Here is a 27,217-nt window from a genome sequence, read left to right as displayed (position 1 = left end):
CTTATTATAGTCATTCACGCAATGCATTCAAGTCCATCTATAGCCACTGGGAGGTGGTATGTCATCACTCCTCTATGTGCCAGTGGTTGGAAACTGTTAGTGTTAAAATCTTACTCTCTCTCATGGGAACTAAAACAGTTGAAATGATCTAATTAACGCCTTTGTTTTATAGCTTCATTGTTGCTGTGTTTCCTCTAAATGTTGTTTTGAGATTGTTACAAACTGTACTACAGTAAGTAGTCAACACATCTGTTGCTCCCACTTTTGGTTTATACAAAAGCCCTCCTGTTCATCTTCCGTACAGCAAAGAGACTAAATCCTGTAGAAGCCCCTGTGATCTCCTGAATTGTGAACACGAAGTAGGGCAAACCCCCTTGGACTAAGTATTACGTGACGACCCCCCCCCCACCACCACCTTTCCCATTACAACATTAAACTAACTTTGATGTAAATATAGCTAGTGACTTCCACTTTATCCTTCCTATATATCTCCTTTCTTTTATATTGATTCACAATTATCTCAACATCTGAAGTTTCCAGCTTTGCATGTGAAAATTCTGTTTAAGATGCGATAAATAAAAAGAATTAAAAAAAGGGAAAAAACATGTGAAACCTCTCTACAATCCAACTGTTTGAGGGTGGCATGTCTCTATCCTATATATGTGGTATATAAATGCCTTGTAATAACAGGGTTTCTGCTTTCTATTGTAGTTAGCCTGCAATGAAGAACACTTAAGTATATCATCATTATTCTTTAATTTACAACAACACCCCCCCCCCCCAAATAACCTGAAAACCCCGTTAATGGCGAGCTCTGATCTTATTAGATCCTGATAAGGTTGGTCTGTCATCTACTCACAGTGGACACATCCATTTTTGAGTTGATATTCATGAGCATGTATCAGTTCTCTAGGAGATTTGAATATTAGACAGTGACTAAGTGATATCACTGGGTCTTAGCAAATTGCTAGTTACCATTCTTTGGTACCTAATTTTAAATGGTGAAGAACCTATGTGTGATACTGTATATACTGTATGTGTATGTATGCAAATGTCATCCTTTTCAGTAGCAAATCTGCTCAGTTTAGAATATATACAAACTAAATGAAAGGTTAAGAGGAAATGATAAAAGTGTGGAACATATTCATTAAGTTTCAGCCACACAGTTGCAGAGTTTGGGGAGCTGTAGGCTATTTCTAGTGATAAGAGTGAATGAATAAGTCATGATGATTGCATTGTTCACTGTTCCCCGGGATTATATCATTTATTTTTAGAGAACAGCAATGCCCTGTCAAGATTTTGTTTTCTTATCCTCAGAAGAGGAAAGATATTTTTCCCACCGCTAGCAGATAACATCAAAGGGAATCTGCTGATATGTCACAAGTTGAATAGCATTAGCTGGTTCACCCTTGATATGCTATGTTTGGATGTCTGATTTCTCACGTTTGTGGTCACGAATCATTTTGAAAAAACATTTTTGGTTGTCACTCATATAAGCGAGAATGGCATTTTGATCATGTGTCTCTATATGAACTTGTCAGTGCGGTTTGCCCTAATTCTGTCAACTGTTAGTCAAGTAGAACGCAGTAGCACAGGAACCAGTCTATCCAGTCCATTCTGTATCCAACCTGATCTCTTTGTGTACTTTTATCACACGGGGCAAATCCTCTTTGTTATGCATCTTGCTCATATGTATGTTATATATGTAGTTGTTAAACCAGTGAGAGAGGTGTGAGGGGGGGCAGTGGGAGAGGTGTGAGAGGGGGCAATGAGAGAGGTGTGAGGGGGGGCAGTGGGAGAGGTGTGAGGGGGGGCAATGAGAGAGGTGTGAGGGGGGGCAGTGGGAGAGGTGAGGGGGGGCAGTGGGAGAGGTGTGGGGGGGCAGTGGGAGAGGTGTGAGGGGGCAGTGAGAGAGGTGTGAGGGGGGGCAGTGGGAGAGGTGTGAGAGGGGGCAATGAGAGAGGTGTGAGAGGGGGCAATGAGAGAGGTGTGAGGGGGGGGCAGTGGGAGAGGTGTGAGGGGGCAGAGAGAGAGGTGCAAGGGGGGGCAGTGGGAGAGGTGCAAGCGGGGGGCAGTGGGAGAGGTGCGAGGGGGGCAGTGAGAGAGGTGCGAGGGGGGCAGTGAGGTGAGAGGGGGGGCAGTGGGAGAGGTGTGAGAGGGGGCAATGAGAAAGGTGTGGGGGGGGCAGTGGGAGAGGTGTGAGGGGGCAGTGGGAGAGGTGCAAGGGGGGGCAGTGAGAGAGATGCGAGGGGGGCAGTGAGAGAGATGCGAGGGGGGCAGTGAGAGAGATGCGAGGGGGCAGTGAGAGGTGCGAGGGGGGCAGTGAGGTGAGAGGGGGAGCAGTGAGAGAGGTACGAGGGGGGGCAGTAAGAGGTGCGAAGGGGGACGTGAGAGAGTTATGAGGGGGGGGCAGTGAGAGTGGTACAGGGGGCAGTGAGAGAGGTATGAGGGAGGTGGGAAGTGTGGTACAAGGGGGTCAGTGAGAGAGGTACGAGGAGGGCAATGTTTGTATATGTGTGTATAGTATATATTAGTGCACTCTTAATTTAATTGGGCCCACTTGTACATGTTAGTATCTATTTATGGCTCTTGAAATATTTATATTGAGCACCACTGAGTTAAAGTTTCTTTTTTAAGTGAAATCCACTTCCTGTCTCTCCAGTAGAGTGTACTGAAATTAGCAAAAATCGAAGGAGATCATCGGGCTGACATTAGTTTTTGCACTATACAATTCAAATCAGCTGAAGTAGCTTCTATATAGTTCTCTAAGGATAATTTCCTCTCTTGACACTAATAAAGGTTTCTTTGGCTATGTGTTGTATAAAAGCATACACTTTGTATAGAATGAAGTTTGCTAGGTTTACAGCAGGATAATAATCTGTTTTATAGTAGTTTGTATTCAGAGGTCTGACATGGTACCTGTGCATGTCTTAAAACTCAAACATTGTAATGGAAGCGATGCTCTTCTTATTAAGTGTCTTCTTTAGCTTTGTGAAACGTTGAGAGAAATAATAAGGCAATATTCAAAACAGACAGGATTGTGTCTTTGTATCAGGCACTTCTTTCCTCTTTAAATCTTATGTAAAATTACATACTTGCCAACATTCTCACTTGCACCGATCTGCCAAATCCCACTAATTGTCAAAGGCTGCGCCTTTTAGGGGGACTATTGGCAGGTATGAGATTCCTGTAGAGAACAGTAATGTGCAGCATTTACTGATTAGTGGGTATGGTTGTTTGTGAAGCTGATAAATACTCGCATGACATCTCTCACATATGCAAGTCATAACACTGTATGTAATTATATAATACTAGTGGTGTGCAGAACATACATGTGCTACACAGACTTTATCAAATAGATGGGCATTCAGGCCTTGTCTAAGTCAGACTAATAAATGTGAATTGTTGGTAAGCGTTTGTGTTTCTTACATCATTTTATAAAATAAGCCTTTTACTCTGTAGCTTCATTTTTATCCAATCTCATTACTTTCTACCTACACTAATGCTATATAAAATTACAATATAAGATCTTGGGGTTCCAACCTTTACATGACTGTATTGCTGTTTATATAGCAGTGATCTCACTTGCAGCCTTCCTTTTGTGGTTCGCTGCTCATTGTGTTATTTTCATTTGCAGCAGGTGGAGTTGTTTTTCTATTGCATACTTGCCCTAGGGGAGGTCGTTTGGGTGATAAGTTGGGAAGGGGCGTGGCAACGCGATCATGTCAATGCGCTGTGCACTGCTGCCATTTGATTCCTTGTGCAGCAATGGATGGGATATGATGACACAAATCATGTTAATAAGCCCAGGGTCCAGGAGGGTGCTTGCTCCTCCGGAACGACTTCCCAAAAATGTATTCGTTTCCTGGACTTTTCGGGAGAGCAAGCAAGTATGTTCTTTTGGTGTTTAGGTGACTTGGGTGTTAATAGGTAAGGATGTTTTTATAGTGTAGCTAAATTTTAAAGAACCACTAAACTCCAGGATTTTAAATTGCAGACATAAACTATGAAGGAACAATACATTGTCCAGTATTACACTGACATTCCACTACAGCTCTGTTAAAAAGCAAGTATTGCTTCCCTGCTTTAATACAGAGATCTGAAGCTCCTCTCGCATCTTTTACACCAGCAGCCTGATGGACAAAAAGCTGAGCTCTTCTGATATCCCTGGCCCTGCCTCTGCCCTGCATGCATAAGCAAACCAAGGGGGGTTTCTTAGTGTCTGGAAACCCCTTTTCCAAGCCTGGGGCACTGTATAATTGAGTTGGCTGCCCCCGCTTCACACGGCTCTGCTTGAAAAGGGATTGCCCATGTATATTATGGGGATAGGAAGAGTTGGAGAGCAGCCAAGCACTGACTACAATTATAGCCACGCCCTCATGCATGCTGGTCACGCCCACTGGCGGCATGGTGTGGAAACCCCCCTCTTCAAATCCTGCGTTTGCCCATGGTATGAATCAACTAATCCACGCAGTGCAAGATGTCAGTCACTCCATGTCTGTTTTGTTAGAGAATAAACTCTTTCCTTCATTGCAACCTGATGCAAAGAGGAGAAAAGAGTTTGATGGACATATTTAGTTAAGTGCAGTATAAAGTGTCCAGTTATTACATGTACATTATTCAACTCTGTAATACACAGGGTCAGGTAAAATGTAAACTATTGTTTTACTTGCCCATTAACTGTTCGCCTAAATCACATGGGACCGTCCTTCTCTCTTTCAGTTCTTCTGTGGCAACATATTGTTTCTATTTGTTAAAAAAGCCCACATTTGTTTATCAAACATAAACACGTATTAGCATTGATCAAAAAGAGCACCCGAAATATAGAATCTAGTATTAGGTGGAGCACTAAATCTGATGTCTTACCTGTAATGCACCATTCACCTAATCTGCACTGTCCATGTAGTCTTCCAACAGTCCCCAGTCTCCTGTTTATTACAATACTTTCGCTTACCTCCCTCAAACAGGTAAAGCCATGGCCAATGCCCCTCCCCTGCCTTCTCTACAGTGCGTGTGAATAATGTTTACTCTACAACTACTGTATTGGATACTTACAAACCTTTTTAAAGTTCTTTCCGGGAGATCCCAGGCAGGGGGGGCGTGGTTGGGGGGGGGGGCGCAGTGAATTGCGTCATTTTTACAGCAAGAGGCCGATTGCGGGATATTTGCCTGCTCTCCCAGGAGTCCGGGAGATCTACCTGAATTTCGGGAGTCTCGGGACATTCCGGGAGAGTTGGCAAGTATGCTGTATTGTCTATTTACATTGAGCCAATAGTAGTAGTATATAGTGGAGCAGTATGTGATCTGTTGTAAGCATCAAGGACGAACGGTGCAGCACAGGTAACTTGCTTCTACAACAGATTTAATGCTCATATAGCAAATGCTACCTAACATTAGATATATAGTTTGAGTGTAGTTCTTGATTATATTTTTTTTAGAAATTTTCCCTGTTACTATGATATCAGCACCTACCTAGAACTAAAAAAAAAAACATGTGACACAGTATGCCAGTATGCAAATTATTTTAATATTAACAATTATTGTGAGAATATTTTGCCCATTAAAAAAACAAGGGGTCCCAGAATGAGTGCTTTTATGCAGTGCACTGATTCCAAAGTGGTTCCTAATATCTACATAAAAAAATGTTTCTTGCAGGCAGCTAGAAAGTGATCCTAATGAAGCCTATATAATTCTTTAAAAGTGACTAAAAGGACAAATGGTAAGAAAATCAACGTGATATCTTTTTCTACTGCGAGCTATCTCACAGCAAGTTTCAGAGGGTACAACTGACGTGCTATGCATTACTGTTTCAACTTTTTTATTTTATTTTAATAATGCACTGTGGCATGTTGGCTTCACTGTTAGTGACAGAGGGAGACGTAAATAGCCTATTTTCTTTTTAGCAGAGCTGCAGTTGTAAGTTTGTCTTTGTGCTACATAATTGAAAGCATCAGGCTTTTTGGGTCAGGTTGTCCCTTTTAACAAACGCTGTACTATGCTGTAAAAATGATGCAGGCAGGGTTACCATTTGTATAACTCTTAGCACCCGTTATTGTCCCTCCTTTCCTGGGACAGTCTTTACTTCGTCAATGAAATACATTTGGAGAAAATGCTTTCTCCAATTCACAAGGACAATGCATCTGGATTAAGGAGACGTCAGAACAGATCGCTGCTTCTGTTTAAATGTATTTGGGATTAACAAAAAACATTTAAAGGAATTTGTACCTATTTTCAATACCTTGAATAGAAATAATAATCCTATGTATTTACTTACTGTTCATTGTCGATCTACCACTGTAATTTTAGTAACAAGATCTGTAGTATGTAATCCACTAACTTTGTGATTTGCCTTTCCCATAGGTTACATACTTCAGTACTCTGAGGATAACAGTGAGCAATGGGGCAGTTTTCCCATCAGCCCCAGCGAACGTTCGTACCGCTTGGAAAACCTGAAATGTGGCACATGGTACAAATTTACCCTAACGGCCCAGAACGGAGTGGGACCAGGGCGCATCAGTGAGATCATAGAGGCAAAAACCCTTGGGAAAGGTACTGGAGTCTTGTCCTGCCCATCCAAAGCAGGAAGTAATTATAAGTTATCAAGTTATTTTTTTATTTTATTTTAAATGACAGTAAATGACACGAAAGCTTGTGTTTGATGTAAAATTATATCTGTGATGGATTAATAATGCAACAACCATATTTATGTCATGTTCTATACGGATTACACAAAGACTAAGAACAGAATGCAGCATAGGGATCTTTTATCTTCGTGTGACTAAGGGGTATATTTACTAAACTGCAGGTTTGAAAAAGTGGAGATGTTGCCTATAGCAACCATTCAGATTCTAGTTATCATTTTGTAGAATGCACTAAATAAATGAAAGCTAGAATCTGATTGGTTGCTATAAGCAACATCTCTGCTTTTCCAAACCCGCAGTTTAGTAAAGCCCTAAGTGTTGTACTTCCACAAGGACGTGTGCATAAAGTGCACCAAACATGCTACATGCATAGTCTTTGGCAGCACTGGATGTACATCTTTGGACCCTATAGACACACAACCTCTGGTGCCCTTAGCCCTGCCTATTCCACAAATCAAAATCCATTCATGTCATTGTGCAGAATACTGGTTTTACCTTCACAAATATTTCCCTCCTCAGAAATCATGGTCCTCCATCAGCCATTTAATTTTACATTTTCCCACCACTGCTAAACGCATGTTATTTCATTTTTCTTTATTAACTCTACTTTGTTTCCTTGCTCCTAACAGTAAAATAAGTTCAACATATATACACCCACTGGAGCCCCTAGGCACAGGCCTGCTTTGCCTAAAATTAAACACAACCCTGGTCTTTGTTTGGTTTGTGCTGTATGTTCACATTGTGGACCTCAATCTCTGCAGCTGTTCACACATGAGCAGAACACCGGTGATGAATGATAGTTGTGCAAGTCTCTTTAGATTTGTAAAAGATAGTTCAATGCAATAGTGCACCTGTCATTTACACCCAGTGGGGGCAGCTATACTGTACGCCAACACCAGTATTCATTAGAATGCAGCCTATCAGTTTGCTGGTAATTGGTGTCATCACTGCATAAAACTTCTTGCCAGTGGCAGAACTACCATTGGTGCAGCAGGTGCAGCCCATGGATATAATGGGGCCCGGTGCATGACAGATACAGGGGGTCAGAACTAGCTAGCTGTGGGCCCCGGTTCCCGCCTCCCCACTTCCCTGCACCGGGGCCCACAGCTAGCTAGTTCCACCTCTGCATCCTGCTTTAGTGATTATACTGGTTCTTGGTGAACTGACAGGCTGTTGTCTATTGAGTACAAGACAAGGGTAGATGGGTCAGCGCTCCCTTATTCCTTGGTGTAGGTATGTGGGTTGCTGCCTGCAGGGGTAGAGCTAAAGGGAAGTTCCAACCCTTGGACGGAGGATATGTAAAAACAGTATATAACCCCTAGGCGCAAAAAGAAAGGACAGACAAAAATATGGTGTAATTGCCACCATTATTATTCTGTGTAATACACCTTTTTGCACCAGCATATTTATGTCGGTCCTTTCTTTTTGCGCCTAGGGGTTATATACTGTTTTTGCTGTCTATTGAGTATCCGCCCCACAAGTGGACGGGTCATTGTGTAAGGGCAACAAGCATATGCTGTGGCTGTGATATACATTTTATTTGTTAGGACAGGCAAGCTACAGTGTACGTGTTTTTAGATGTAATAAACACATTATTACTCCTAACTCAGAAAAACTAATTAAAATGAGGCCAATTAGATAGTTAGGATGGCCCTGCCAGTTACCTCTTACATCTGTGTAACTAAAGCGGAACACCCAAGTATCAGGATACTGTGACCTCTGTAAGATATCATCTAGCCTTTGCTGTGAATCTTTGGTGTAACAAATAGCAGAAATTACAAGGCTCTGTAACTGTGGCCCTAACCGTTCCGTAAACCGAACTCGCTGAACCTTCAATTTCCATTAAGGTAGTGTTAGTCTTACCGCTCCATTCTGCTCTACATTACATGTCTCCAATTCAAGGACTTTGTGATTGATGGCTTTAAACAGCCACACTGCACTCAAGGGTAAAGTGGCAGGCACTTTCTTTTAATTAAATGTACACACTGCAAGTAATGTGCGTTGTATGTGGTAGAGTGTACAGTTACTGTTATTCTGGGTCATCAACATTGTGAATCCAGGAGGCTACACTTCTGTCTGTGTGTGCAGTGGCATAGTTCAAAGCTGTATCTCATTTTCTATATAAATCACATTTCCGTGCTTATAAATATTTATGCCCTTTCAGTATAAGCCTGCATACATTTTCCTCTGTCAGGCAGTATTTGCTTACCTTCAGTATCAATAAATCCAGTTTACCCTTCCTGGGAGAGTGTATAGTGTTATGTACAGTAGATGGATTAGGAAAAGTCCGTTTCTTTGCTCTGTTCTCTTTCACATAGAGAGAATGAACTCTTGAACATCAATTTTACAGATATTTTGGTTTGGTTAATTAAAGCTTGTTAGGTTATCTAAATTCATCTATATTTGGAATTCTATTAAAAAAAAAAAAGAATAGGCATATCCCCAACACCTGTATCTCCTGCAGAAGTGACCTTTAAAATTATTTGAAGTACTGAGCAGTAAAATCGGAAATTCTCTTTCTCTGATAAATTTCACAAATAAAATGTACACAATGCTGAATTCTCCATTTCACCTTTTGTTTATAGGTAATGGATTCATTGAATGTATCCATTACTTTAGGGAAAGTAACTCTTCTGAAGAAGTATCGTGTACTTATAAAGAATGTAACTTAAAAACAATACTTGCAACAGTAAGATATAATATAATGACTGCAGCAGCGTATTACAGTCCTAGGCAACTATTAAGTAATGGAGCGTGAGAGCGATTTCTATATGAACATCGGCTGATGCTATAAATATAAGTCACCTGCCTGTTAACACCACACGGGCTATTAACCATGATTATTAAGCCAGTAAGAAAAGATAATTACTTTTAATAAACAGACTTATTTATGAGAAACTTTTAAGTGATGCAGTAGCTCTTAATCATAATGTTACCTCTACCCACAGGAACATTACCTGATTGTCTTATTAGAGTATCTAAATTAACATTTGTATTCTTGTGCTGATTGGATGATTAAACATATTTTCAAAATATTGACATCTCATGTAAGTTTGTCTGCTCAGAGGCAGGTACATCTTCACAGAAGGTAGATTAAACTATATATACATAAAATACAAAGAGAACAAATTCTAGAGATACAATATGTAGCAAATAAACATATTTATATATTGCCCAGAATGCAAAAACCCTATAAATTACATTTTCATCCATGGACCAAAGCAATTAACTTCCTCAGTGTCAGAAATGTGAATGTAACAACCCTTCAGCACAAACAGTATTTCTGTTTCAGAGAGGGATTGTAAACACCAGTAACCTCCCCTTCCCTAACCACACATTCTTGTCTATGTTGTTGTTTTTATTTCTGAGAGATTTTCATATACATTTTTAACGACAATCGTTTTAATCTCTAAATATTTTAGCATTTGTAGTCTTGTCTGTTGCTTGTGATCCCGTGGACTAAATAATCGATCACAATAAGGCAGAACACAATGGCTTTTCAGGAAGAGGCACAGCATTAATTGGGAAACATAGTTTCCCTGTCAAAAACTGCGTGTTGAGTTCTAATGATTGATTCACTGTTGTGTGATAGGATAATCTTCCTTTCCTATTGAATGATATGCATCTAGATGAAGCCTCTCACTGCTTTAGATTGACGTTGTTTTTTCTAATATTTGTTACTTTATTATTTAACATAATAAGTAATATACATTTATATATATATTACATTGTATTATAATCTATAACTCTTGGTAACAACAGCTCCCACATACATAGGTTGTGGGACTTGTTGTGTAACATAAAACTGCAGCCCTGTGAAGCCTCGGATACTCTGCTTTAGTTACTTTTCACATATAAAAACATTTGTTTTAAATGAAATGTAAAAGACAAAATAATCACCAGATAGACAGTGGTTGCTTTATGTGATAAGCCTTTCGATTCATTATAAATAATTTACTGCTCCCTTTTCAGCTGTTGACACTGCTTACGTTTTCAATAGTGACGTTCTTTGTAACATTTTATATCTCCCACTAGAGCCACAGTTTTCAAAGGAGCAAGATCTGTTTGCCAGTATTAATAGCACTCGCGTGAGGCTCAATCTGATTGGTTGGAATGATGGCGGGTGCCCTATCACGTCGTTTAACCTGGAGTACCGGCCGTTTGGCACCACAGTGTGGACCCTGGCGCAGAGGACATCTCTGTCCAAGTCGTACATACTGTATGATCTGCAGGAGGCTGTCTGGTACGAGCTGCAGATGAGAGTGTGCAACAGCGCTGGGTGTGCCGAGAAACAGGCCAATTTTGCAACACTAAACTACGACGGCAGTAAGTAGTGTGTGGTTCTCAGAACTGTGTATTTCGTCAGAAAACAGATGGTTAAATCATGGCCGCCGAGAGGATCCATTTCTTCATCCAACCTCCCTCCCCAGGGGGGATGTTACTGCACAGACCAATAGGCCTATAATCCAGTTCAGATGGGCCCATGGATTGGCTGATAGGGCCAGAGCTAAGGGCCATGATAATCTGCCCCAAGGGAAGTCTGGGTTACTTTGTACATGATTAAAGTATAGAAAATAGCCTAGGGCCTGATTCATTAAGGATCTTAACTTGAGAAACTTCTTATTTCAGTCTCCTGGACAAAACCATGTTACAATGCAAGGGGTGCAAATTAGTATTCTGTTTTGCACATAAGTTAAATACTGACTGTTTTTTCATGTAACACACAAATATCAACTTTAAATTTCAGTGTACAAATAAACTATCAAGTATTTGTGTGCTACATGAAAAAACAGTCAGTATTAAACTTATGTGCAAAACAGAATACTAATTTGCACCCCTTGCATTGTAACATGGTTTTGTCCGGGAGACTGAAATAAGAAGTTTCTCAAGTTAAGATCCTTAATGAATCAGGCCCCTTGTCATTAATTATTTGAAGCTTGTAAAATAATAATAATTAAACCAGACAGAAGGAAACTTTTTGAGTATGGGGGGGGGGGGGGGGGGGTTATTAACTTTTACGCAGTAAGCAGGAGTACAGTAAATAGCCCATGGAACTACGACACCAGCCATTTGTTGATAAGCTACAAGGAAATATAAAAGATCCTGCAGACGTCCAGACAACCATCCAGTGGGATCATGGATACAAAGACGAGTGACAGCAATTATTTACATGAAGACAATTCTAGGGTTGACCACGTGCGCTGACCATTCTAGCCTGTCTCGTTTTCCATCTACTTTTTAAAACCACCAGCAGTTTAGTTATTTCGGATGACAGATCCCTCATCTGCATATTTATTTCAGCTTGCAGCAAAACAACATAAAAATATGCACAAGCTGTGTTCCTGCTGTTTTTCTGGCCAATCCATCATAACACAGAATTGTATTTTATAAATATAATTTAAAAGCCTCCAGTGGGAGTTGTAATTGTATGTTACATCGGGTGGCACTGGAATCAGTGTGGAAACTTCTCCAATTGCAAATAAACAGTAAAATGTACTTTGCTTAAATTCTATTTGGCTTTATCTTCTGGTCGGCTTGAAATTTTCCCAAAGTCACGCTGAAGAGTAAGATTTATGATGGTGATTACTTTGTTAGATGCTAGGACTGAGCTAATGGAGATCAATGCCTCTGATACTGTACAAAGACTACTGTGTGCTGGGAAATCACAAAATAAAAAATCGTCTTTGTTGTTACCAGACCACAGTGTAATGCGGCACCCAGTAATGGCACATAGAAGAAATACTGCTTTAAGTGTATTTGTGTTAATTGGTTCATATCGCAAATAGTATGGACGAGGGGGAGTAAAAATTTGGGGAAATATAGAATTTCCTCGCATTCCGGTACTTAGCGGTTTTTGCGGAAAATGATTCAGAACAAATGTTGTTAGGAATAAAAATGATTTTCAACAAAAAATGATATAGAAAAAGAAAATAACATAAATGTATGCTATAAACTACACGTTATACCCTTAAAACGTTTAAACTTTTTTTCTTGTTTTGAACCATTGAACGTTCATTCAGTAACACGTAGCTATTGGCTATTGTGAATTGTCCTACAGACAGAGATTCATCTTGTCTAGTTTAGTTTTTATAGGGTTGGTATGCCCAATGGGAACCTATTGTAGTGATTTTTTCAGAGACGACCAGGTGAAAGTGACATTGAAAAAGGCTGAGCTAGAGCCAACCTGCAGCCAGAAAGTTACAATGGATTGGGAAAAGGACTGTTCGAGCATCCACACAGTCTGAGCATTTAAACACCTGCAGGGATAGATGAACCTGTACCAATCGGAGCCTTCGAATATTTACAGGATAAGACCAACCTGTACATATACGGAGGCTTATAACATATACAGGAATAGACTAACCTGTACCTATACGGAGCCTTATAACATATACAGGGATGGACAAACATGTACCTAAACGGAGCCTTATAACATATACAGGGATAGACAAACATGTACCTAAACGGAGCCTTATAATATATACAGGAATAGATCAACCTGTACCTATACGGAACCTCATAACATATACAGGGTTGGACCAACATGTACCTATACGGAGCCTTATAACATATATATATATATATATATATATATAGGGATGGACCAACATGTACCTATACGGAGCCTTATAACATATATATATATATATATATATATATATATATATATATATATACAGGGTTGGACCAACATGTACCTATACGGAGCCTTATAACATATACAGGAATAGACCAACCTATACCTATACGGAGCCTTATAACATATACAGGGATGGACAAACATGTACCTATACGGAGCCTTAGAACATATACAGGGATGGACCAACATGTACTTATACGGAGCCTTATAACATATACAGGGATAGACCAACATGTACCTATACGGAGCCTTATAACATATACAGGAATAGACCAACCTGTACCTATACGGAGCCTTATAACATATACAGGGATGGACAAACATGTACCTAAACGGAGCCTTATAATATATACAGGAATAGATCAACCTGTACCTATACGGAACCTCATAACATATACAGGGGTTGGACCAACATGTACCTATACGGAGCCTTATAACATATACAGGAATAGACCAACCTGTACCTATACGGAGCCTTATAACATATACAGGGATGGACAAACATGTACCTAAACGGAGCCTTATAATATATACAGGAATAGATCAACCTGTACCTATACGGAACCTCATAACATATACAGGGGTTGGACCAACATGTACCTATACGGAGCCTTATAACATATACAGGAATAGACCAACCTGTACCTATACGGAGCCTTATAACATATACAGGGATGGACAAACATGTACCTAAACGGAGCCTTATAATATATACAGGAATAGATCAACCTGTACCTATACGGAACCTCATAACATATACAGGGGTTGGACCAACATGTACCTATACGGAGCCTTATAACATATATATATATATATATATATATATATAGGGATGGACCAACATGTACCTATACGGAGCCTTATAACATATATATATATATATATATATATATATATATACAGGGTTGGACCAACATGTACCTATACTGAGCCTTATAACAATTACAGGAATAGACCAACCTGTACCTATACGGAGCCTTATAACATATACAGGGATGGACAAACATGTACCTATACGGAGCCTTAGAACATATACAGGGATGGCCCAACATGTACTTATACGGGGCCTTAGAACATATACAGGGATAGACCAACATGTACCTATACGGAGCCTTAGAACATATACAGGGATGGACCAACATGTACTTATACGGAACCTTATAACATATACAGGAATAGACCAACATGTACCTGTATGGAGCCTTATAACATATACAGGAATAGACCAACATGTACCTATATGGAGGTTTATAACATATACAGGGATGGACAAACATGTACCTATACGGAGCCTTATAACATATACAGGGTTGGACTAACATGTACCTATACGGAGCCTTATAACATATATATATAGGGATGGACCAACATGTACCTATACGGAGCCTTATAACATATACAGGGTTGGACCAACATGTACCTATACGGAGCCTCATAACATATACAGGGTTGGACCAACATGTACCTATACGGAGCCTTATAACATATACAGGGTTGGACTAACATGTACCTATACGGAGCCTCATAACATATACAGGGTTGGACTAACATGTACCTATACGGAGCCTTATAACATATATATATAGGGTTGGACCAACATGTACCTATACGGAGCCTTATAACATATACAGGGTTGGACTAACATGTACCTATACGGAGCCTTATAACATATATATATAGGGATGAACCAACATGTACCTATACGGAGCCTTATAACATATACAGGGTTGGACTAACATGTACCTATACGGAGCCTTATAACATATATATATATATATATATATATATATATATATATACATATATATATATATATATATATATAGGGATGGACCAACATGTACCTATATGGAGCCTTATAACATATACAGGGATGGACAAACATGTACCTATACTTATAACATATACAGGAATAGACCAACATGTACCTGTATGGAGCCTTATAACATATACAGGAATAGACCAACATGTACCTATATGGAGGTTTATAACATATACAGGGATGGACAAACATGTACCTATATGGAGCCTTATAACTTATACAGGAATAGACCAACATGTACCTATACGGAGCCTTATAACATATACAGGGTTGGACTAACATGTACCTATACGGAGCCTTATAACATATACAGGGTTGGACCAACATGTACCTATACGGAGCCTCATAACATATACAGGGTTGGACCAACATGTACCTATACGGAACCTTATAACATATACAGGGTTGGACTAACATGTACCTATACGGAGCCTCATAACATATACAGGGTTGGACTAACATGTACCTATACGGAGCCTTATAACATATATATATAGGGTTGGACCAACATGTACCTATACGGAGCCTTATAACATATACAGGGTTGGACTAACATGTACCTATACGGAGCCTTATAACATATATATATATATAGGGATGAACCAACATGTACCTATACGGAGCCTTATAACATATACAGGGTTGGACTAACATGTACCTATACGGAGCCTTATAACATATATATATATAGGGTTGGACCAACATGTACCTATACGGAGCCTTATAACATATACAGGGTTGGACCAACATGTACCTATACGGAGCCTTATAACATATACAGGGTTGGACTAACATGTACCTATACGGAGCCTTATAACATATACAGGGTTGGACTAACATGTACCTATACGGAGCCTTATAACATATACAGGGTTGGACCAACATGTACCTATATGGAGCCTTATAACATATACAGGGATGGACAAACATGTACCTATACTTATAACATATACAGGAATAGACCAACATGTACCTGTATGGAGCCTTATAACATATACAGGAATAGACCAACATGTACCTATATGGAGGTTTATATAATATACGGGGATGGACAAACATGTACCTATATGGAGCCTTATAATATATACAGGGTTGGACCAACATGTACCTTTATGGAGCCTTATAACATATACAGGGATGGACCAACATGTACCTATATGGAGGTTTATAACATATATATATAGGGATGGACCAACATGTACCTATACAGAGCCTTATAACATATACAGGGTTGGACTAACATGTACCTATACGGAGCCTTAGAACATTTACAGGGCTACACAAAACTGTTCCAGTTGGAGCCTAAGAACATTTACATAAATATATCACACTGTATTAATAAAAGCATTAGAATGTTCTGGTTAAACCAACATGTAGCCATTGATAGCATTGACCTTTCACAGCACAAAAATGGACAGCCAACTATTATACACATGGCAACAGGATATATGTGTACAACTCACCTCATTGTCAAACCTAAATAAATATATTCATCCTGTGTGTGACTGGAGTTTTAAGAGCCAAGCAATAAATCCAGTTACAAAGGCCCACTGTAAAGTTGGAAATTTTATGGACTTTATATTTTATCTTATAAATACAAAATATACAGTATGGACTTTTTAGTGAATGATTTTGAGATATATCAGGGAAAAAAAAGTCAAGTTTCTCATAATTTCCTTTCATCGAACATGGTAGAAGGACGCACCTAAGATGACACACACAGACCAAGCCTGCCGTTTTATACTGCCACATTAATATAGAGGCCTCATGCTAAGCAACGTGACACTACACCCAAATTATCATTCAGTATCGCAGAGCGTCTGAGCACCTTAGTACTGGCTGAAATGTCAGCTGCTGTTAGATCTAGGCCACACTGAACTTGTCAATGGTAACAGTAGGGGAGACCTGAGACAGGATCCCTGCTTAAAAATACTTAAAATGTTAATACAAAAGATATAAAAAAAAGATATATATATTTCCAGGCCTTATAACTATCATACCTTATGGCTTCTAGCAATCCTAAAACTTAGTGACACCAAGAGCAGAAGAAAGCCGGTGAAAATCATGATGTAAGAGTCTCTAGACTGAGTGACCCTGAGCCCAGGTACCTCTGATGCAAGTGTCCGGGGTAAACTGTGAGCTTTACAAGCTAGAGGTACCCCAGTGTCAGTCAGAGCATAGTTGGAGAATCCCTAGTTTAAGCTACAGTATCAGGAGCATACGTGCCAGCTATTCAAACCTCCACTCCAGGAAATCCCAGAGGGGGGTAAGGTGGCAGGTCCCCGAAATGCCTGAGTCTCCCGGACATTCTGTTAGAGGAGAGAAATATGATTAGGGGTCTACAACCATCTAATCATTAAAAATAAGTGCAGAAAAGTTATCTCATGAAGCATTCTAGAGGTAGTACATGTTCCATAGACCTATTCCTTTATTATTGAGATGACCATTATCTTGTATATACTCTTTATGTATGTTGCTTTATATCTAAGTGAATATTTATGGCACTTTATCAGTAGACTATGGTTTTGTGCTTCTCCACTCTTACTTAAAGTAGACCTGTCGGCTAATGTCTCAGTCATTCTTGATAGGCTGCAATCTCATGGTTATTGGTTCAGTTTAGCAAACTATGAATAGCCACTGGGAACACTTTAATGTACAAATTTGCATTTTATCACCCTACATGATCTGTAACCAGTCACAGGAGAAGTATGAATTCCCCACGGGATGTACCACCTTCAGCTGCCTGGTCTATTGATACAACTGTAACTTTACACTTCTGTAATGCTTCATTATTGATAATATACAATATTATAATATGTAAATGAACTGTCCTAAGAGGATGTGCGCACAGCAGCATATAGTATAAAATGAAATGGTTAGCCAGCTGTAGCCCCATATCCATTATGCCTTCTCCAGCCTCGTCAGTCTGGGACTCCTCCGTGTGGAACACAATATTGAAACGCATCTCCCTGTGCTGAAGGCATTTACATATTTTGTGCTTGGCCTTATTAGAGATGGCTGTAGGGCAGCTTTTATCCAATGAACTAATTAAGTGTGGGCTATGTTTGTCTGTGGCCTTTGTTATCCTGCCAGCATTTCTCTGCTCCTCCTTTGTATACTGGCATGGACGAGGCACAGATGGCGCCAGCTACTGAACTATGGCTTTCCCTGGTGGGCTGACACAGTATCGGGACACCAAGCAAGTCATAAATCTGCTGCAAGCAGAAAGAGATCAGTATTTTGTAATTATTCCTGAAGTTAGAGTAGAACTAACCCTGACAAATATTGTAGGGCAGAGTGAACAGTGCCGTCACTTTATTAAGATCAGAGCAGACCTGCTTCAACAGGAATTCATTTATAAGTTACTAATAGGTCATATAATGTCCTGCCTGCAACACTTTCCTTTCCCCTAAAATACTGCTCATTGGTTAATGCAATTTCCCATACAAATGCAGCTAAATGGCACAACAGCTCTGATCTCTCTGTCCTCATTGGACGGCAAACATCAGGTCGTTTAGGACACCTCCTTAATCAGCAAAACCTGCCTGATGAGTTTGTTACAATAATCTCAATACACTGCAAAGAATATAATCTGTGGTTGTATTTGCTGCAGAATCATGTGGATTAGCGCAGCTTTTTTAGCATTTGTATGCTCCATTCATCCAGCTCTCTTTATCTACTGCAGTGTGTTGTATATTGATATAAATTCATACTTGCCTACTTTCGGCAAGTGTAGTCCGGGAGAGGAGGGTGGAAGGGGGCGGGGCGCGTCCAAATGCATCATTTTGGTCCCGCCCCCGTGACGGAAATGTCATTTTGTTGCAGGGTCAAAATGACGCGATTTACTCGTGAATCGTGTCATTAACACTAGGCAGTTGCGGAATGCGGGAGACTTGCATGCTCTCCCAGGGGTCCGTGAGACCGACCCGAATTTCGGGAGTCTCCCGGACATTCCGGGAGAGTTGGCAAGTATGTTAAATTACGAATGAAGACCTGGCTTTTACAGGGCTCTGTCATTTTTACAGTTCTATGTTGTTTGCAACTATAAAATTGCAGGAGTGAAAGGAGGGGTGTAATCAGGTGACCCAGTCACAAACCACCTTCTCTTCTATCCCCCCATCCAGTCTTCCCCCATGGCTGGAAGTGGAACAGAGGAGCTTAGGTTAGGTGGAGGGTACCTTATGGTTTACTAGGTGGTAGTGCAGCTTTAATGAGATAGACTGAACATCCAATGTAGAGGCAGAAACATACTCTTATGCTTCTGAGAAACTTGGAATCAGGATCTTGCAGCCCACACCAACATCTAATGTAAAACATCCCTAAGGCACTACACCAGAAAGTTCAAGAAGGGGAGGCTGGGACCAATTTTATATCTGATTCTTTCAATAATAATATGTATATTAATAACTACATTGCAATAAGGTTTTATTCTTCTTAAGGTTTTTCCAAACTGTATGACAGGTCCAGTTTTATATCAGAGGTTACTAAGATTGGCAAACTTTGTTTGTTATATTAGTTCCGTTTCAAAACTAGTAAATGATAAAATAATTTATTTGTTAGGCTATTTGTGATGGGAATGTCCCACTAATTATAGCTGTGTGAAAATGAATTATCACTACTCATGAGATGTCTCCAGTGAATTACAGTTTGGTTTACCAGCCTGTTGCACATAGCAGGCATGTTATCATTTATTAATTTATCACATTTTGTGTTAATGCTTAAACTTCACATTCAAAAGGAAATTCTTAAAACGCTTGACAAGTTTGGTTTCTGTAAATTGAATCCCAATGGGTATATATATATATATATATATATATATACATATATATATATATATATATATATATATATATATATATTTGCAGGATTCAGCCACTGTATATATAGCATAACTAATTCTTACTGGTAATTCCTCACACTGTAGTAGTCAGATCAGAGGAATCTGTGCAGCTATTATGACTAGTAATATATCTGATCTCATAACTACAGGGCAATAAGACTTTTACTCAGACTCTGCTTTCAAGAATAGTTTTTTCAAAAACTACATGACCGGTTCATTTGAAACCACAATGTTATCACATCAGATGGGAGCTTTATAACACTACTACTCTGTGCTGTTGCTGGACCCTGTTCCTTCCACTATATCTCAGACAATAAGTTATCCTTCGGCGGGTGCCTGAGGATAAGCCTGTAGGAGCAACAGACAAAGATGGAGACAGGCGCAGACGTGACTAGCCCCTCCCCCTCCACCTGTTCACTCTAAGTATCGCTCAATCATCCCTCCATTCTGCTATACATTTCTGGCTTTAATGACAATAAATGAGTGACAAACATTGCTGTGACCCTTTTAAAAAGCCAAGTGGAGCTGAGTTTCGAAAACCAGGAACATAAACATTGATGGGGGGGGGTGAAGGAGAGAGAGGCAAGAGAAGGAGTTTTGATGGGAGACATGAATGTGTCTAAAGGACGATGGGAAGATGCTGGGGGACAGGAACGAGTTGAGGTGGATTACTGGTGGACAAATGTCAAGGAAAAAGGTGCAGGCAAGGTGAGAGAGGATGGAGTACATTTGGAAGTCAGTGGTGTCCGATAGATGATTGCAGCATTGGCTGTATAAAAGGTGAATAGTCGAGCCTGCTTGAGTTAGTCACTCAAGTTTGCAAAAGTGGGTATTTGAAGAAGTTATTCCAACTTATTGCCTACCTGTTTCCCCCTGCTTTGTTACCATGACTCAAGAACCCGAGCAACCTGGGTCAGCGTGATGTCTTTTGTGGTTTTCAGGATCTGCAAAGGTTAGCTAAAGATGTGACTGAACTAAGAGGTTTTAAGGATTAATTATGAAAGTGATTCTTAGTTACAGTCTTGTATGGTTGTTTTCATTATTGACATTGCAATGACCTGTAAGTAACTTGTATTTAATGACGCTTGCTACTTGTGTTACTTTTAGTCATACTGTGGAACAATTGTCTGAAACAACTGCAGTGTACTGCATTACACCAGTCGCATGCAAGGGATCACACACTTCATGCGACAATCATATGTCAGAAACCAAAAGACCAAACATATGTGTCTGTATCTAAAGGCTTAAAATCAAATGCTCTATTTTCAGCAAGATTAGTTATGCAACAAAAATACTTTATTTGCACTTTAAGACATTATCAGTATAATTTGTATATACTAGAAAATCTATATAATGTGGTACAAAAAAGTGTTAACAAGTATTTTAAATACTGCAAATATATGTTGTGTGGACATTCTTTCAAGGCTAAATTCCACCATTAACAGTATTTGTAAATAATTTCTCCATAACCACAATTTTGTTCTCTGGCACTTATGTGAGTGACAGCCCCACCTCCTGCCATATTTTCATAGTGCGTCACACACCTTGCGCAGCTGGGGAGTCACCGCTCTCTGCTATTGCCTACTTGCAAATCGGGTCTTCACTTTTGCAGGCCCAGTTTTATCACAGAGCCCAAAAATAGAGAGGAATGGGCTTCCAGGCAAGGCTCCCCCAAAATCCATTTATTTGGAGTGGGTGAATAATTATTACAAAGAATTTTAAAAAGGATGAATTAGTCATTAAAGCTGTATGCACACATGTCTTTTATCATTTTCTAATAATAGTCTTTGACTCTTTGCAGGTACTATCCCCCCACTCATAAAGTCCATTGTGACAAGCGAAGAGGGACTGTCAACCAACAAGGGGATTAAAATGCTGGTGACAATTTCCTGTATCTTGATTGGCGTCCTGCTTCTCTTTGCATTGCTGTTGATTGTCAGACGCAGGAGGAGAGAGCAGAGACTGAAAAGGCTGAGAGGTAACAACATTTACTGTCCATATTTAAGCTGCTCTAACTAGATAAGAAGTCCTCCTTTTTATACCCAGCATTTTATAGTCCAACATTGGACTATAAACGTCAGCCCAGGTTTTCTGCACCTGATTCAACAGCACTAACAGGGAGATCATATTGGAAATGATCCTTATCAATAGCTAATGATTGTAGTCCTGTAAAAACCCATAGCCTAAATTATTGCTAGTGATGAGAAGCATTGAAACATGACGTGACCATAGCATTATATTTATACAAGTGTGGATAGTAGGATTGTGTACTTCATAATGACTAGAAACTAAACGTAGCTGACTATTATATATACATATATAAAAACGTCACTCTCAAACTCCGTTATGTCCCTGCATCAGCTCAAAGTGTTACTCTGTAACCGTATTGACATACTGCTACTTACCGCCATGACGTGACCCAATCTGACAATTAAAAAACAAACAGACATCACATGTAAACAAACACACGTGTTTAGTAAAAGTAGAAATGATCTGCTACATATAATCAATGCAATAACACCATTAGTCCTAGGTAAAAATAAATAAGTAATACTACATAGTAAAGATAAATAAGTGCTTTGTCCAAACCGTTATTTATATGTTGTTCTTAAATGTGTATTGATAACATCAAAGTAAAAATGAATAATAGAGACTTTATTATCAGCACCATTGGGAATGTTAAAGCCGGGTTGTGTTATAATCTATTATCCTGTAAACCTGATTTAAAAATTGCATTTCCAGAAAAGTAATAGATGTTATATTAGTAATGTTTTGTTAAAATTAGACACTTTATGGATTAAATTCAGCTGATTTTCTGATCCCATAAACTTGTGCAGCTAAACACCTTATTAATCATAGTAAGATCATGGGTAACCGAACTAAGTAAGATGAATATCTAAAGAGAACTCCCCAGTTACTAAAATTGTAGTAGAAGCAATAAAGAGATAATGTCAGAAAGCAGTGGTTACTTTGTATCTAAATACTGGATACTGCACTGCTTGTTAGTAGGGGATACCGCTCCTCACAGGTTACATGGGGTGATTCTCCTAAAGACGGTTTATTTCCATCATGCAGGCAGAATATTATCGATCCTTCTGTGTTTTGCTGAGAATGTCCATAATACAGGATGTGTGCGTTTTCTGGGCTGCAGACTCACTAGGCCGGTGTTACTTAGATTACTGAACATTGCATTGCATTGTGCTAAGTGTGAGGGAATTAAATTATGCAGCCTACTGTATAGAGGTAAGAGTGTCACTGTATACCTTACAAAGGGCACTGCTGGCAGGAAAAAGTTTTAAGGTGTCTTTACTGAGCCCTGCTCCTACATATATTATTTACACTCCTGTAAAATAAACCGACAGCTCCTCTTATGCAACATCACTTTAATCTTTTTCTCTTTCTAAGAGCTAAGGGGTATTTTGTACCTAGTTACTCTTTTAAGTAGAATTATTTCCAGTCTTTGTAACCTTGACTTGTATTTGAAAAACAGTTCATGAGCCAACTTCACAGCCGGGAAAGTAACCGACTGGAGGCACTTTTTGGGTTAAATAAATTAAAATATTCAACCTGTAGTATTGAAAATACTTTCTCTAATTTTATCAGATGATTTTTAAAAAAATAAATAAAATGTTAATACGTTGGCTCATTATGGGGTCTATTTATGACCCTTCGTTTTTTTCACTTGATACTTTTCAATCCTTATCTCCTTGATAAGGATTGAAAAGTAACGGCTATGTATTAAAAAACTTCTCACGGACAGTAGTGCCGATAGACTGCTGTCCCTGAGAAGTGACTCACCTGATCATCGCAGTCTTTTCTCAAGTTTAAAGGCTGCAGTGATCTTCTCTTTTTTTTTTTCCTTTTTTGTTAGTGCGCATGTACCGACTGAAAAGTTGGTGCATGCGCACTAGCATCCTGGACAGCAAACTGCAGGATGATTGACAGGGAGGGATCACATGCTCTTCAGAGCAGAGCTGGACAGCGCGAAAGTTTTCAGATATGTTAATGTACGCCAGCTTCAGAGGGCGCCAGCTTCAGATGGCGTACATTAACATGTAAAAAAAGAGAAAAGTTTCTCTAATTAGACTTTCATACATAGCGGTTCTGAGCACTTCCCATACACTGTTATGGGGAGTGCTCAGAAAAACGATAGCAAATGCAAAGCAGCAGATATCTGAGATATCTGCTGCGATGCTTCAATAATACATAGCAATTTCACGGTAAACACCTGAAAACTATTGTTTTCGGGTGTTTAACACAGGAAAATTTCTTGATAAATAGACCCCTAAGGACAGACTGGCTAGCCCAGTGTTGGCTAACCTGTGACACTCCAGGTGTTGTGAAACTACAAGTCCCAGCATACCCTTCCAGCAATAAGCTGCTATATATTGGCAAACCATGCTGGGACTTGTAGTTTCACAACACCTGGAGATTCACAGGTTAGCCAACACTGGACTAGACTGAGGGTTTTCTATTGGGTCATATATGGATTTAGAAAGTTTTCTGATGTCCATTATGTGAATGTGGCTTCTGCCAACCCTGGAGTTATTATAGATCCATCCAAAATCCTACCCCAACTCCATATCTGAATCTTCTCACAAACACTGACCCTAATGCAAGCACTGACTGCAGAAACCTGTAACACTAATGTCTATATTTAAAAAGAGATATTTATTTTCCAAGTGTAACCAATTGCTCTGCCCATCTCTTTCATGTCATTTTATGTCATTTATTTGTATCATGACACCCTCAATATAGAGTGCTGTGTGACATGTCGGTGCTTTATACAGTAAACATAATAGTAATAAGATAGCAGGAGTCTGTATTAACTGCCTAGGGCAGGCGGGATGAACGAGCAGGTAGAGGTTGGATACCCCACAGAAGGTGGGTAGAGAACTACCCATACTGACCTGCAGCCCATGCACAGAGCTGTCTGGGGAAACAAAGCCATGCACATTTGTGTTCTTCATATCCAGGGATTTCAGATGTTCTTACACTCATCAAGGGCTACCAAAAAGCCTTTTCTGGGCCTATTTCACCTATATGTTGGAATCTGTACACTGCAAAGTTTGGGCAACTTATTTTAAATTGCTGTTATATGTCTACACCTCTAATATACACCTGTAATGTTCAGAATATTGCAGTATAGATTAAGGGTCCATCAATCCAGCATCACTGCATGGCCAAAGTCAGGGTTTGGTATGTTTAGATGAAGATGTAGTCCCTGAACAGTAGGACTGTAGAAGGAGAACATCTCTTACCTAGAGCAGGGGTAGGCATCCTGCGGCTCTCCAGGTGTTGTGAAGCTACAAGTCCCAGCATGCTTTGCCAGTAGATAACCAGTAGATAGGTGGCAAGGCATGCTGGGATTTGTAGTTTCACAACACCTGGAGAGCCGCAGGTTGCCTACCCCTGACCTAGCAGAGTTCTGCAAGAGGACAAGGGGCTTACCTCTCTGTCTGTATGTATTACCCAGTATTGTCTTATTAATGTTTGTTCCCAATTGTAAAGCGCAACGGAATTTGCTGGCGCTATATAAATAAATGTTGATGATGATGAAGGGTCAGTTTAATATGTCAATCCTGAAGTTTTTGGACAGTAGTGAAGCCCACAGTATAAATAACGGATGAAAATATTATAGCATTTACGGCTATAACATTATAGCATTTATGGCCCCTTACTTATCTGTTTTTTGTTCTGTTTATATTTTGCTGATTGGGCGTCGGTGCAGATTCGGTGGCGCCTTGTAAATAAACTAAGATAATGGTGAGGATTACAAGGTCTTTAAAGAGAGACGGACAGTTTCTCACCTGTAGTATAAGATAAAATGACTGCAATATCTAATGTACTAGAAAGGAGTTTTTGTTCTGCAAGGCAAAACCACTGAATATTTCTGTAGAATTAAATTAAACTAACAATAGCTTGCATTATGTCTGTAAACAATCCATTTACTGTCTGATGAGAGTAAGTAATATGATATCCCTGGCGTAACTTGTCTTGCCCGTACTGATGCCAAGTTTACCATTACCTCCACCGTAACTTTTCTAAGTGTGTTTACCCCTGGGTTATTTCACTTACAAGTTGCATACCGAGCACATTCAATCTATGAACATGTTTCATATAGAGGAATGTTTCACACATACTTTATGTGAGTATTCTGATCAGAACACACGCAATATCAGAATGCTCCTTAAAAACTTATTTTTTCATCAAAGCCTACTAGTCCACCTCCTAACTACTGTCCCCTCCCCGCACCTTCACCCCCATTCAGTAGAACGAGGAGCCTGTATTTCTTTAAAATATAAAAATAGAGAGAAAAAATAAAACAAAAACTGTTCAAAAACTGTAAAAAAAAAAATAGATATAAATATTTTTAAAAATGATTACTTTAAAACTGTTGCATAGTGACAAAATTATTTATTCAAATAATAATGCATTTTTATTTTTTTTTACATTTCTTTTCTTATCGGCAACCTGAGTTGTACACCGCAGTCCTTATTAAAGAGGCTAATCTTATCACCAGTAGGTGGGCTACCCTGACAATAACAGTGCTATTGTCTGCGTTAAACCCTTGACACATGGAGCGTTTACGGCGGGGAGGGTTTTTCCTCCATTTGGTAAATAGAAATTCTCTGTATTCTTTTATTTTGCTGGAGGACACATGTCCAGGAACTGTTTTAGTGGATCCGCCTGCACATTTGTGGCAGTTATTTTATGGACCCATCTAATATTCATGAGAATGCAGATTATCAATGTATTAGGAACCAGTGACAAGGTGAAATGTATACTTTCAGGTTTACTTTAAAGGTTTATTTTCAGTTACTCACAGCACATACCCTATCAGTTTGGTGATCGGCATTGCCTACAAGATTACATTCTGAATCCGTTTTGCGGCTATGGGAGCACCATAAAGTAATGCTTGCCGACTTTCATAACCTCCCCTTGGGGATCTCATGTGAGGAGGGGGTATGGTGATGTAATGTGAAGAGGGGGTGTGGTGACGCAATGTGAGGAGGGGTTGTGGTAACGCAATGTGAGGAGGGGGTGTGGTGACACAGTGTGAGGAGGGGGTGTGGTGACGCAATGGGATGAGGGGGTGTGGTGACGCAATGGGAGGAGGGGGTGTGGTGACGCAATGTGAGGAGGGGGTGTGGGGACGCAATGTGAGGAAGGTTTGTGGTGACGCAATGTGAGGAGGGGGTGTGTGGTGACGCAATGTGAGGAGGGGGTGTGTGGTGACGCAATGTGATGACGGGGTGTGTGTGGTGACGCAA

At 39.7% G+C, this 27,217-nt stretch overlaps 1 protein-coding gene across 3 annotated transcripts in view; it reads left to right on the top strand.

The window, feature by feature from the left end:
• Nucleotides 1–27,217, top strand: part of DSCAM (DS cell adhesion molecule) — a 397,849-nt gene that overhangs the window by 323,297 nt on the left and 47,335 nt on the right. For 2 of the 3 annotated variants that reach the window (XM_075197269.1, XM_075197271.1), the window contains exons 25-27: nt 6,361–6,585; nt 10,677–10,967; nt 21,745–21,921. In XM_075197269.1, the coding sequence (XP_075053370.1) occupies nt 6,361–6,585; nt 10,677–10,967; nt 21,745–21,921 (693 nt within the window). The remainder of the gene's footprint in view (nt 1–6,360; nt 6,586–10,676; nt 10,968–21,744; nt 21,922–27,217) is intronic. The other variant, XM_075197270.1, reaches the window with a different exon arrangement.

The sequence above is a fragment of the Mixophyes fleayi genome, chromosome 2, assembly GCF_038048845.1.
Source record: "Mixophyes fleayi isolate aMixFle1 chromosome 2, aMixFle1.hap1, whole genome shotgun sequence".
NCBI classification, from domain to species: domain Eukaryota; kingdom Metazoa; phylum Chordata; class Amphibia; order Anura; family Limnodynastidae; genus Mixophyes; species Mixophyes fleayi.
The sequence above is the reverse complement of the archived record's forward strand: the minus strand, read 5'-3'. Positions and strand labels throughout refer to the sequence as shown.